Raw genomic sequence first — 15,077 nt, forward strand, 5'->3', positions numbered from 1 at the left:
TAAATATGTTTAGCATCCCTTTAAGTGAGGAAAGCTCTTCTTCAATGCTACCTGGCCATAACCTCCTGTACCTCGCGACCAGCAAAAGGCCTCTAGTAGAACAGCAGGACAATGAGGACAACGAAAGTTTAGAGCAGGGGTGTTCAAAAGTTGTCCTCGATGCGTGTTTTCCAGGTTTCTTTCTCCGATACGATTCACACAATAAGGATCGTTATCAGGCTTCTGCTGAGATTACTGATGAGCAGATCATTTGAATCAGGTGTGTCGGGGAAAGAAACCTAGAAAACATGCATGATAGCCCTTGAGGACCGCGATCAACACTGCCACTAACAACAGATGTCAAACGTGCATTTGTGCAGGGAAGGATGGTAGTGAATTTTATATATACATATATATATATATATATATATATATATATATATATATATATATATATATATATATATATATATATATATATATATATAATTTGAAAAATAATGTTTTAGTTGACACAACTGTGGTGGTTGTTCCTTTGGTGCTCTAGAAATAAAGTTAAAAGTAAAGTAGATCACAGACCATATTTTTTTTCCTATGGATGAAATGGTGAAAGTATCAAGTTACAGATCTTGACTGCACTTCCTGGGTCGAATTTCAGCTTCCTCCCACAAATAAGACTAACGTTTGGTTTGTTCGTTTGTTTTTAATCCTTTTAAACAGCACCCTCCTCTGGCCACGAGTTCATCCGCATGTAGTTTCATCACCATTTGCTTCATAAATCCAAAATAACTCATAAGCACTTTCCAGACGATAAATATGTATTAAACTGAATTGGGCTCGAATCAAGTTTTATGTACTGATATGCTCTCATCTTCAGCAGCATTTAGTATAAATGACGACTGGATTTTTATTGATTTACATGATAGGTAAAACTGTTTTTTTTTTTCCTTCTGGAGGCACAATACCAGTTTATTAAAAGACACTTAAAAGACACTTCCACGTTACTCTTCATACCCAGACCTGCGTGGAGGGGAACCCAAATCAGACAATCTTGCAACAAATTCCAAATGCCCTTTTCCCAAAGAATACGACATCAATCATTCATGAATGCAGAGTGCACCCATGATCCCCCTTGTCTCCTTTCCCTTTGATGCCCTCCATGCGGCAGAACTATCAATATTTGCTAAACGGTTCTCACAAAGCCTTGTCCGTGCGCGCACCGCGGTGCCAAAGCCTGCAGGTCTCACAAGCATGTCTGAGACAGAAGAGAGGCTTTAATGAGATGCCCTGAGCCATTTCCCTGTACGTGCACAATACAGCAGATGTAGCAGCTCAAGTCCCGAGGGGTTCCCTCCATGGAATTTCATCAACGAAGCCTCAACTCAGACCTCCTCTGCTGATGGGTGTGGAGCTGAGTGACGGACGTGGTAAATCATCTTTACTATGGATTGTAATTATCGGCCTAGTGACAAGCCCAGCCTCCACTCCCTCACAAATAAGTGTGTACTTCTGCTTGTCACATAGACTTGATGTTTGTTGCTGCAATAATTGATCCCGCCCTAAAATATCAATTATTCAACTCCCTGGTTGACGTTCTGCGAGAATGTAAATCTTCATGTAATCATCGTTTACCTACGATGACAATGGAGTGCAAACTTTGATGAACATATTACCTACAAATTGCTTCTGCTCACACAAAGCGACAACATTACTTTATTGGGGCACAGGGACTGAGTATTTCATCAACAGTATTTGAGACTTTTTAAACCTATAATTTGTTATTTGCTTAAAAAATGCCATGGTTGTAAAAAAAATACTTCCCCTACATGTTGAAGTTGAGGAGCTTCTTTTTACATTCTTCTTGCCTTATTAGTACCAATAAACTACAGTAGCGATGAAGTGAGTTGAGAAGTTTAATTTAGACAAGTGCTTTGACGCCATCTTGATTCCTCTGTCAGCAGTTTTTTCGGGAGCTATCAATCACTTGAGTATTTTGGCTGTTTGTGGCAGGTTTCACTATTCTGTACAAAGTTCCGTCAGGAGATAACAGCTTTCTTTTTAAAGACTGCTGAGGTACCCTTGAGCAATGCTTCCAACTCTTACACTGAGGATTCTGATTGCAGCATTTCTTTTCAGTATCATTTCCAAGGCATGGCAATAAACTTAAAGCGGAAGTCAACCGCCAACTATTCTTTACAATAACAAGTTGTATGAAGCCCCGAGAGTCTAAACAATATGTTATGATTAATATTTCATTCACAGGTTGTAAATAAAGCAGCAAAATTGGTTTATCCATCTGAGAAGGTGGCAATGTTGCTCAGGGCTCAGGTCACGACCAATCACAGCTCAGTTTGCTAACGTCACAAGACCACATTCAGGAAAAAGGTCAGCTGTGATCACTTGCTACCTGAACAACTCTTACCGTAGTTAAAAAAAAGTATACACACATTATATATATATATATATATATATATATATATATATATATATATATATATATGTGTGTATATATATATATATGTGTGTATATATATATATATATATATATATATATATATATATATATATATATATGTGTGTATATATATATATATATATATATATATATATATATATATATGTGTGTATATATATATATATATGTGTGTATATATATATATATATATATATATGTGTGTATATATATATATATATATATATATGTGTGTATATATATATATATATATATATATATATATATATATATATATATATATATATATATATATATATATATATATATATGTGTGTATATATATATATATATATATATATATATATATATATATATATATGTGTGTGTATATATATATATATATATATATATGTACACACACCACACCAGTATGTGACTATTAGATGACAGCAAGTGGGAAAATGGTCACTCCCCCAAGATAGGCACAAAACAGTTGAATTTGCAGATTAATTCATATTGCACAAACAATATTAATCAAAATGCTATTTTTTTAATTCATATTTTTACTAAGGATACTTGGCATTGATCAAAATATTGTGACAATTGGCACTAGTTCGCAAGGATTGCAGAGGTACCCTTGAGCAAGGAATCAATCATCTTTAGGGGAGATTCCTAACACTAGGCATACTTAGGAATACTAAGTACTTCCAAATGAAATAATAGTACTTTTCGCTTTATTCCTAACTATCTATTATTTTTTTTTCTTGACGGCACAGCTTTCAGTATGTGAATGTGAAATTTAGATTTTCTTTTCCGTGACCCAGGCCCTGAGGATAAGTAGTATTGGCAGATGTAACCTAAACAATTATGGGACCGTTGAATCAATCACAATTCATATTGATCCAGCGAAATTTGCCACCTTAAACTAGCAAAACATATCTTTCATCTCTGGTTTGCATGATGCATTTAATTGCATTATTTTTTAGTTTATGTCATGTTTTTATACAGATAATCGTTACTCTTTGCGCCAGATTATGTATTATATATAACAGATGCGCGCCCTTATATTGCTTTTCTGGATGGCATTGATGGTTTCTGGTACAACTATGATGTGATTGCAGTGCATTTAAAGGATGATTTCAATCCATTACCAAATTCATGCAACTAAAAATGTATATGAGTAATTAAATATTGGCTTTTGGGGTTGGTTGGAGATTAAAGAAAGGCTGCTGCTGTGGACATGTGAAAAACTAGAAGTTGAGTAAAAAAGTCACCGGTTGCTAGAGTTATTTTATTGTCTGAGGTGCCCTGGCAGGCATAGAACCTGCAATTGCTTGGAGTGTAAATTTGTTCTATGCACACTTGTTATCTAGGCTAATGGAATGTAGTAGCAAGAACAAACTATACAGTGATTTGAATTCTCCCTGAGGGAAACAATTAAAGGATCTTCTACTGTAGTATAAATTAATACTGTATACCATTAATGAGAGCACTAATGAGTGGGAATCCTTTTGTGTAAATGTTTAGTTGAAAAGGGTTTATCTAGTTGAAGAATACAAAAAACAATGTCTTAGTCCAGATGTGACCTCAACTCAGCATCCTGACATGATCAACTCCTCTTGTGGTCACGTGCAGTATGAAGATAAAGACAACAATGTGGAAATTTCTTCTCCATTGTCATCCCTACTCATATTTTTAAATTCATACAGATCCACGGGTACCAAAGCAAACGCCACCCAACAACCGCAACAATTCAATCTGTATGATAACAAGACTCAAGCCTGCTGGAAATACTGAAATGAATGCTATTTGTTGAATATTGATCCACAATCATGAACTCTTATTGAATTCTCAGTCGCTGTATTAAAGATGAACAGGGGTCACACTGAAGTTTCATTGGTGAGAGCGGACACTCTGAGGTAGTAATGCTGATTAGGTTGACGATTTGCTGCAGAACTGTATGTCAAAATCAATCCGAAGTCAATCACTTCTAGTTCATCCCTGCGATTTATATGTATCATGAAAAAAAATCATTGATGCTACCTTGCAATACATCAGTATACTATTCAGCACGAGACTGTATATGTATATATATGTATATTGTGCATCCTGTAGGACTATTAAAGAGAAATGACAGCATTAAATAAGTCCACATGAGGTGATTTGGTACACACAGACTCACTGCATGTCTGCCTGTGAATGTTATGGGGGCTATCACTGGGATGTGTCAGTGATTATTGCTGGGAATGTCTTGGCGATACATCTTGGCAATAGGAGCACTGCATGTATAGTGAATAGGGCAGGAGAGAGAGAGGAGAAGGGAACATGGAGGGAGGGTGGGGAGAGTTAAAGGGGAGGGTGATGGGGAGGCAAGAGAGCAGAGAGGATCACATGGTCCTCCTCAGATGATGTCCTAGAAGTATCCCAGTGGATGGGGAGCGCCTCGTATGGATTGTATGGCTTCACGTCATGGAATTCTGAAAGATTATTATGTGCCAATTCTGTGGATTCCCGGAATAAAAATAGCATGTGGAGTTTTTTTCTTCTTTTTTGGCGAGGTCCAAACACCTTCTGGTTTCGATGGCGCTCGGGATGCGATAGGACGAGTGGGATTTAAGTGGAGGTGATATTTGCAGCCCCGCATGGCTTTACCGAACTCACCGGGCTCTTCCGGAGGGGGCAAGCCCGAGCCCGGCGTCATCGACCTGGGCACCATCTTCGTTGACTCTGACATCATCTTTGGATTTACCAGTCACTTGCTGAAAAGAAAAAAGAAGGTAAAACACCTCGTCGACATTGTAGACGTCGTTATTTGATATAAAGTACTGCGAGTGAAATTGAAAATCAGAACTTGTAGCGACGATTATCACTTGGTTTTTATTGAACATCAAACTTCAGTTTGAGGGGGCAAGTTGTTGTGCTCTGTATTATTCTGTATATGTATATATAAAACCGACTTTTTAACTTAAACATGTCAACTACACTAGGAACACAAAATTGTTTATAAACTGGAAATACTTGCATTGATGGATTCTTGCACATTATAAAGCCGCCGTGAAAAGGTTAGTTCAATGTACGCCAAAAAATTCCCTCTAAATAAAAAAATTGACAAATACATTTTTATTTTACAAAAAAGTAAAAACACCACCAACAACGAAAAACGAGGTAATATGAGGGCACGGGAGTGTTCTCCTGTGTTCAATGAGGCCACTATCTCTTACGTCAGCCCCCACTATGAAATATTGAAAGTTTACTAATGAAATATTTAACCTTAGTCCTCACTTCTTCGCCACTCCGGATAAAGAGGTCTTACTACTGCTTGCCAAATGGTGGCGCCAGAGTAACGTCAAATGTGAACAGGGCTTCGTTTAAGGCGCCTGGACGCTTGCAAGGCAACACGTATGCGCACATAATTTCTTTCTTTATCTTAATAACTAAATACCATCTAAAATTTAATTGAATTATATGATATGATATTATTTGTATCTTGCTATTGATATTTCTGGATACATATTTTAGAATAGTTCCCCATTGAAAAATAATACAAATTTTGAGCGTTGTGAACATTCACAATGTCTTTGCTTAAAACCTGTTGACAACAAATGAAGCGACTTGTTTAAATGGCATTTTGTGCACTGAGCTTTCAGTTGCACTGATACTGTAGTTGTACTTTTTAGCCCTCCCATTCCGACACAACAATACCGCCTCTTGCGCACCACTCAGCACGCTGCTGGCCTCCCCCGCAGTGCAGCTTCGTAAACTCTTCGGGACACCTTAAAGTGGACTTCAACAGATGACAGGTCACAGCTAAGTCATCTCCGCAGCCGATATGACTCGTCCACTTCTCGATCACAACCGATCCGGCTTGTTTTAAGTCATAAAGGTGTTTTATGGTGCAATATGAATGCATCTGTTGACGACCAATTTGGCGAAGTGGGGCATGCAAGTGTAAGTGTTAAAATAACGTGGTTTGGTGGAATTTTCTTAAAGCACGTTGTCAAAATATACACCTGCTCATTAGTGGATGAACAGGATGCAGCGTTTACGATGACAGGTGAAACTAACAAAAAACTCATCTTTTTCCCTCTCCTGAAGTTGGAGGGATGTCGGACTGGAGAATCTCCGGCCACCCCCAGGAAGAGGCTTCTCTCAGCGGAGGACACTCACTGCAGCAGCCGGCCTGCCCCCGAGGGCGCCGGCTCCGTTTCTCTGCCCGAGACGGAGGAGAAGGGAGGCTTTTGTCACGCTTGTCAGAAGAAAGTGTCCGACTTGAGGAAGTTGGCCTTGGCCCTGGCTGACCAAAACTCATTCAAGGTAGATGGTTTTCTCTCTCTCTCTCCTTTGTTCTGCTTTTGGAGTAGGCATCCATTGGAGCTGGTGGCTCTCAGCTTTTTTGCTATGATGTAGATTACCCCTTGTGAATTTTTCCATAGTCAAGTACCCCTAAAAAGACTTACAACAAAGCGCAGTACCAACCATTTCTATTTTATTTACACATGCACAATACATATCCATATGAAACATTTCTAAATAAAGGCAGACAATGTCAGGCGTCACTGTGACGCAATTTAGCAATATACAGCTTCACAGTCCTATGAATTTGTTCTTAATTTGAAAAGAACATTTCACTTTTACACTCATGACATGCAAAAGCATTTAATTAGATTTGCTGATAGGTGAAAAACCCTGTTAAATCTCACATACCCTCAGGGATATTTGTACTGCTATTTGAGGAGCCAATTGTTGGAGGGCAAAGAAAATGTATTTGTATTTGGTCCAAGGCCAGAAATGTAGATGTATAGTTTCTCTAATCACAAAACATTAATACTCAGTTATGAAAATAAAAGGCACCGCAATCTACACTTATAAAATAATGCACAGTGTGCAAGTGTTTTAGCACATTTTGCACTTTTCCTACAAGCTGTTTGATCCATGAAGTGGATTGAACATATTTATACATTTCTCTTAATCATACTGTTCACATTTTGCCATCATGAGACCTAACGATAACTAACAATTGCTCAACAGTACATCAACATTGTGAAGGTTCGGACAGGATCCTTTCCCGTTTGTGCATTGAGTGGACAATCACTGCTCAAAAGTTGTTCTTCGCTTACTCATAATGTTGCATGGACACCACTTACACCTGCTTTTAACCTTCAATTTAAAGACGCTTGATTACATTTCTCCAGTTTGTAGCTGCACAGGGAGAAGTTGTTTATTACAGTCCTTAACTTCAAAAACTGGCCCCGGGTGCCCAATTGGATGCTTTGTAGAGTTTGAAAGTGGGCCATTGTTTGGCCAAACAATGCTTATCTTTTCATTTTGCTGCTGGGTCTAAGGAAGGGGTTAGAGGGGATTGAACTAAACCAGCCACTTACTTTGTAGACTAAGGAGGAAGTCGTGTCCCAGTCGACCTTCACTGTGCATTGAAAGTGTTCCTGTATGTCTGCTTGCACAGTTCCCACCACGTTTAAATATAGGCTCAGAGACCACTGTTGTTGTGACGGCTGCTATTGCCCCCCGGCGCAGCCCGCCTTTTGTTTGTTCCATTTTAGTGAGGCAGTCTCAAAAAGTCAGATTGGGTTACGAGCGCTTCGAGGTTCTTCCTCCAAATCCCATAGCAGCTGATGTTCATAGAGGGGCAGGTATACAAGGGACAAGGGGCACCTGGACTTTTAAGTTCCAGACATCTTCATGGGTGGTCTGTGCTCAGTGCATATCAGATCCATATTTGGGTATCAGGTAAGAAAACACATTAAGCCTCCCTTTGTGTTTTTCTCCCATGGGAACTGACCACCCTTTTTAGTGCAGGACACTTCAACAGCACTTTATGGCCTTCACCAGGTGCTCTATGCCGGGAGATCACCAGTGTGCACTTGTTGATAGCTAAATTGGACCTTAATTTCGGGGTGCCAAATGATGATGGCAGGGTGCGTTAAGTTGAGTATGGTCATAGAATCCCTAATGCATAATGAAGCCATTGTCTTTGTGAGTTTGAGTTTCTCATCTGTTGACCTGAAAGATTGCTTCAAATTGCGGGAATAAGGTCATAGGTGGCAACCTAGGAGGGACTCATGCTACATTTGCATGGTGCTACCTGCTGGATCTGGTCAGAAATAGGCCAATGTTGTGTTTGGGTTTGTCACTAAACGAGAGCGATGACTGTTTACCTAAAGTTACGCCTCCCCCTCCTTCTTCATCCGCTGGCTGACCCGTTATTGTGAACAGGAAGTCAGCTTGGTCCCCAGACATCCCCCCCTCTCCCCCACCCTAGCTGTAGGCTTATTGTTTGAATACAGTAGTAGTTCAATGTAGGTGAATATTCACAGAGAGTGTTTGCCCAACATGATGGAGCTGTAATACACAGGATCCAGCATGGGGAAATGTATTACATGATTTTTTTTTTTCCTTCATGGGTAGTAGAAATTGTTAGAATTATAAATGGGCTCTTTCATAAAATATAATGTACAGGTAATATTTCATCAAACACCTTTAACAGTCATACAATAGTAAAAAACAAACTTAAAGAAAATTAACATTGCTATCCATAAAACGAAAAAATAATCATGTATTCATCCTGTCTTAAAATCACACAACAAATATGATAAACTTAAGCTCGCTAAGAACATTTGGGTCATGAACAATCCAAAATGAGTGAAAAAGGGAATTTTCAACTTATTGGGTAATACAAATGTCCCCCAAAAAGTCTCCTTTTCACCCAGTTTAGTTCAGTATTTTGGGTTAATTTGGGTTGGATTGAACTCAAAGAGTTGGGTAAAAGAAAAACTGCCTCCCAAAATTATCTTTGGTTAAAGTACAAATACTGAAAATAGGCTTGTCATTCAAAACAAGCTTGTATAACCCACAAAACAACGGTTTTGTGATTAAATTTAAATGTTTTTTTTTTTGTAGAGACAAACATCACTAAAAAGGGTTATGTTCCGGGTTATTTAAATAGCCCAAATGCTGGGTTAAATACATAACCCCAAATGTTGGATTGATCCCTTTTCCACCCAGTCTGTGTACCGGCAATTTTTCTTTCTTTCTACTGTTTTTAAATTTTGAAAACAGTTAGGTTAAAAATACCCCAAAAAAGGGTCAAAAAAGGATATTTAATAATATTATATATGTTTTGTAGAAAGCTGGGCCAAATTCACCCAAATATTAGGTAGGGTGCTTTTTTCACCCATAATTGGTTTATTTTATTAACTCACTTGTTTTTCGAGTGAAGAGAATGTGAATCTTTTAAAAACTAAAAGGCATCATATTTCAGCCGCGCTGAGTGTATAACAGTCTTACATTCCAGTAAATCCTTGTGCCGTTGATACCCGAGATGCCGATCTCACAATCTTGCAAGATAACATTCTGGTTGAATGCAAATAGTCAAATTGTAAGGCCTCGGGGCTGTGTTGGAACTCAGCTCTGTTCTGATGTCGAAGCACTATATGCAACAACAATTTCGTTTGACCCAGAAGGAAAAGCACACTAACAGTATCTTCTTTGTTGTGCGTCTGTGTCCCCAATTATTTATTTGCTTCCACTTGATGGGTACCTGCAGGGAGCGACCCATTTCATACAACCAACTGGGGCCTTTTGAGTCATTTATTATTATGCAAATTTGAAGGTTCATGGAATTGTTTTTATATCTTTGTTTTAATACTAACCCAACAGCGGATGATTGAAAAACATGCAGAAATGTTTGAGACAACCCCCCTCCACAGTCCCACCCAGACCTGATCAAATGAGAATTCATCCACTTTTATTTGCATAATTAAAACCTAGGGGCATTATTTCAGTAGAGAGAAGCGGATTCAATAATTGTGGACTAAGCTTATTGTGGCAAGACACGGTAGCCGGGAATTACAGAAAGAAAGAGGGCCATATACTGTAAAACTCCAACTTCAAAGTAGCAAATTAGCGCCTTGCAGTAATCACAGACTGCAGACAGGACCTTGCGGTTGGGTGGCTAAAATCCTCTCATGCTTACTCGCGCTTTCCTTCTTGTTTTTGTGTGTCTGTGTCCTCAGCCAGTCCATGAAATCAAGGCAGAAGAGTGTCAGTGACCACAATTTGTGATTAGATTTGTGTGTAGCCCATTGCCTGAGGTGACTGATACCAGTATGTGCTAATTTGATGCCCGTGGCCAAGCTTGGACAGGACAACTTCTCGATAACAGTGCTGACATTCTCTCATGCCCCACAGTGTGATAAAATATGGTTCTTTTAAAAAAAGAACTAGCTCAAAAGGGCAAGAGGAGAGCCAGGTAGCCTTCATGCGAGGGTAATGATATCCTACCAGCTTCACATTAGCAACAATACATTTAGCTACAGCTTTGTAGATAAATGCGACTGTGTTATTTTTGTGCTTTTGATAATGCAAATACAAATGTTAAAAATGTCACAAGGTGGCTATATAGGCCTGAGTCAATTGATATGACAAATTGGTGGGAAAGAAGTACGTTGATTTGATGTATCTCAACCAATAAACCAATAAATAACCAATAAACAACTTAGATTAGAGCTAGGGGATGAGATAGGTTCGCCATATGAGTATGTATATGCATAAGCATGTGCATTTTGTTTATGTCAGAGTTCGTAAAAAGTTGCAAATGTTCCCTATGGTTTGCCAACAAATACATTTAAAAAAAATTCAAAAGTCCCTGCAGGCGTCTGGCAAACTTCTGCCGACTTCTGCGACCTTGAAAAAAACCCAGACAATAATTCAGCATTTTCTGTATATGAAGACATTTGTTGTTGTTCACTGTTCTGTGCGTTAAAGGCTAAAGACAGCGAGATTTATACGTGAAGTAAAATAGATTTAAATTTAAAGTGTTTGAGAGGATAGATTGTGGTAGACTTGCAGTTTAAACAATTACTACAGGCGATTCTAAACAGTCTCTCTAGGCTAGGGGCACCGGTTATTTTTGCCATGCCTTTCATATTCTTTGAGGAAAGCACCCTGAAAACATCACAAACTCAAAATTAAGAACTTCCTCAATATCATTTCAATTAGTGTTTATTTCCCCAACCCCAAATGTCTAGTAATTGCCTTCATGTGAAAATGTGCTTATGTAAGGGTTTTTAGCTACATGTTTGGTGGTTGTAGACACTGCAGGTCAATGATGGAGTCAGCAGTGTTTAACACCCTATCATAAACTCAGCTTCATGAATACAAATGCAGTGTTGAATCTTGTTAGCTCCACCAGCACACTAATTCATTAACAGAAACCTTCCTACTGGGCTCTTATAGAGCTCACAATTGTGAATTAGTTGGAGGTGATGCAAAGCAACCTCATTTTTCATCAGAATTTAAGTTGGGTAACATGTTTTTGTTACTGCTTGACTCTTCACCCCATTATCACCGTTTTTGCTGGGCTAAAAAGTGACCTGAATCTTAATTTCATGTGTGACATTGTGTACTAGTGTAATTTCCCAATCAATGCTTCTCTTCCCACACACGAATTTCAATAGCTGTCACTCAACAGTATTTAGTTGCCATGGTTGAGAGTACAGCAAGGTCATTCCATTGTTGTTCGTGCACAAGTGTTTGCAAGGCAATGTTGCAAAGGAGTAACTGTAGTGCTACCTTTCAGACGGGCGGGTGAGATATACATGTCTTCCTTTTTCGGCACCCTCAGGCTAATCCTTTGTTTTAAATTTTGATTGTGTTAGAGTCTACTTAGACTTTCATGAACTGGCACAGGTGAAGGCAGCCTGGTTGGAAAACAGGACCAAGTAACTGGCGGAAAGTTTGGGGGGTTAGAAAATGATAGTTTTAAAAGTGTCTCTGGTGTTATAATTTGAATAGATTTATATTGTTCAAAAAGCCCATTCTTTCCCCCCCAGAACTGTTACAGATTAATTGTCGATCACTTTCTGTTCTTGCCTTGTGCCGAGCTTTGATGTGCATTTGTATTGGCCATATTCTTACGTACGATAATTACCAAGCAGTAAGAGCTAGAGGACGGATGTCAGTTGTCTGTTAGCAGCAAGAGCCTGTTGCAGCTAACAGCAGCTCGTGTTAGCTGAAGTTGCTAAGGCATTATTTTCAATAAAAGAAGCGACCGAACCATCATCATAGTCCATCCTTAGCCACACACAGGAATATTACAAAAACAGAGAGGATCATGTAAACTTTATGTCTCCAGATGATTCAATTAAGAGAGGTGAGGTATGCACTCTGTGTGCACCGATTAGAGAACTCGGAAAGGTACTTCTGTCACGTGGTGGTTTTATATACACACACACAATAATGACAGACGCGCAACAGCTGGGATGGAAACAATAGGTAGGGGGAGTGGATTGGTGGAAACACGAGGGGCAGGTAAAGGCATACAGGTGGACCAAATCAAAACAAACGTGGGGTGTCACAAGATGAACAAAAACAGGAACTATGCAATCAGAAAGGAACAAAACCCCTCAAAATAAACCCAACATCCAAAAACCAACAGAACATGACAATTCAATTTGACCTGTTTATTAATTGCGGTCTTTTGGCATATACGGACAATCATAAACTTGGTGGAAAATAAGTTCTGCACAACTTTGGGTACTTATGGAAAAAAGAACTCGAGCGGCGTCACAAGGAGAAGGATTAAAAAAACTGCTCATTCACCGTTCCAGTGGCGCTGTGTTCACTGACCATTCACAATGTGGGAAATCTGAAACATACTTAGCTCACATATATAAAATATAACTTGCGAATATGAACACAAGTAAATATAAAGTGTATACAGAATTGGACCCCCGAATTATAGGTGTATCCTATACACAGGTGTGTCTTATATTACAGTAGTTCCCTGAAGTTAACATAATTGTGAATTGATCAATTATCAATGTCAGATAGTTTTTAAAAATAACGATGCAGTATTCATCAAAACGGCAAATATCTGCACTAATAATCAGCATTGTCGATTATTGGTCTAACCCTATCTTAAAATCAAATCAAAACTCTGAATGTGAGCCATGTGTGTGTGAGTGCATGCACATTTAGCATTGTGCGAGGGCATGAAAGAAGAATTGAGGCCCCTTCGCGTCATACATGGTCGCTGTGTGACTTGTGTTTTACGGCATGTGTCTGTGTGGGAGCACAGAGTGATAATGTGGTGTCAAATGGTGCACAGACCTCAGACATCAGTCATAGCTCTCCATTGCTCTGCGGGGTTGTATTTGTGAACTCCAGCAGCTGCTCACCACCATTTTACCTCTCAACTTCTTTTGTTTACTCTTTGTGCAGCTGCCCGCCACATTTTTATGAGTTCCAATTTTTTTTTTTTTGGTGCTTTTGAGCATCTTAATTGTTTCTCCTTGGTTGTGACGATTATTCGACCTCTGGGTTACTGGTTATGGTCAGAGATGATTGAATATTACTTTTGATTGGCTTTGAAGTTGTGCATGTGTACATACATACTTTTGAATTCTGGCCAGGTTAAGTTCAAAATGTTTTTAACTCTTTCAGTGCCAAGCGTTTTTGGAAAAAGAAACCTCTAGAGGGCGGGTATTTTTAGCGTTTTCATCCTATCTTTCAATGCCAACCGAATATTGTGTGCTATGTCTATGTAAATATGGGTGGTATATGAAAGACTGACTTCAATTCCTTACTTTGAATTACATGTAGTTAATATGTGTTATAAGTGTGGAAACACTGCCATTCAATTTTCTCAATTATCACTACAGTGTTCAGTTGTCTTACATTAGTAAGCATTAGTCAAGGTTGAATGCTTCTCTCGATTAAAAAAAAAATGTATTTGACCGGAATTTGATCATTTATTACTGTTATTACTATTTTAAAATACGAGAATTCTCGTTCATGGCACTGAATTAGTTAAAAGTCTGCCTAAAATTGTGCCTTTCCCAAAGGTCTTGTTGATAATGGTATCAAACCGAAGGTAACGTAGCATTAAAAATGTCAAATAGCGGGCTTCACTAACTGCGCCCTACAGTGGTAGAGTACCATGAAATTAAAGGCTCAGTGGAGTGAACACTCTTTTTATTGAGTAAAGCATTCGCTTGCAATTCTCTAGAGGTAAGTGTACTTCAATATTCTTCATTTCTCAGCCCCATTTTGGACCAGCACAGTGCAACTATAGGGGTATAGTGCACAGTTAATGTCTGTTCCTCAAGATAATCATTACATAAATTCGCTTATAGTAGTAATTGACTCAGGGATGCAGCTATTGCTTGTCTGTGGTATTCAGTCTACAAAAATAAATTAATCAATATAAATTATCAAGTATTTGGATGAAAATCAAACTTATTAATATTATTCATTATTAATAAAAACTATTTTCTTTGCTTGGAAAAAATTAACAATAGACACAGAAGACAAAGTAGCAAATTTCAATTAATCATGAAGGACAAATATTCATCAGTTTTGGATCATCAACATTGTTCACTTAAATTTAAACTGCTTAGTCATACACTACTTTCTTCTCTTCTAGATCTACATCTATCATGCCAGCCTATATGGAGCACTTGAGCCCTACTAGCTAGCATCTAATTTTTGCTAGACACAGCTATAATGGACCCTGAGTCACCTGAAAACACCTGGCAACATGTGCCATATGTTTTAAGTCCAAATCAGTGTAATTAAGTAATATGTTAACAACCAGACTTGGTGATTTATTTAATGTGATTTAATG

At 38.4% G+C, this 15,077-nt stretch overlaps 1 protein-coding gene across 1 annotated transcript in view; it reads left to right on the forward strand.

Annotated features, from left to right (window-relative positions):
* Positions 1-5,076: 5,076 nt before the first annotated feature.
* kif26ab (kinesin family member 26Ab) overlaps positions 5,077-15,077 on the forward strand; it is a 78,078-nt gene continuing 68,077 nt past the window's right edge. Inside the window, exons 1-2 of the mRNA XM_088433629.1 lie at positions 5,077-5,211; positions 6,530-6,748. Of these exons, the coding sequence (XP_088289755.1) occupies positions 5,077-5,211; positions 6,530-6,748 (354 nt within the window). The remainder of the gene's footprint in view (positions 5,212-6,529; positions 6,749-15,077) is intronic.

The sequence above is a fragment of the Hippichthys cyanospilos genome, chromosome 14, assembly GCF_059441005.1.
Source record: "Hippichthys cyanospilos isolate Australia breed blue-spotted pipefish chromosome 14, RoL_Hcya_1.0, whole genome shotgun sequence".
Lineage (NCBI taxonomy): Eukaryota > Metazoa > Chordata > Actinopteri > Syngnathiformes > Syngnathidae > Hippichthys > Hippichthys cyanospilos.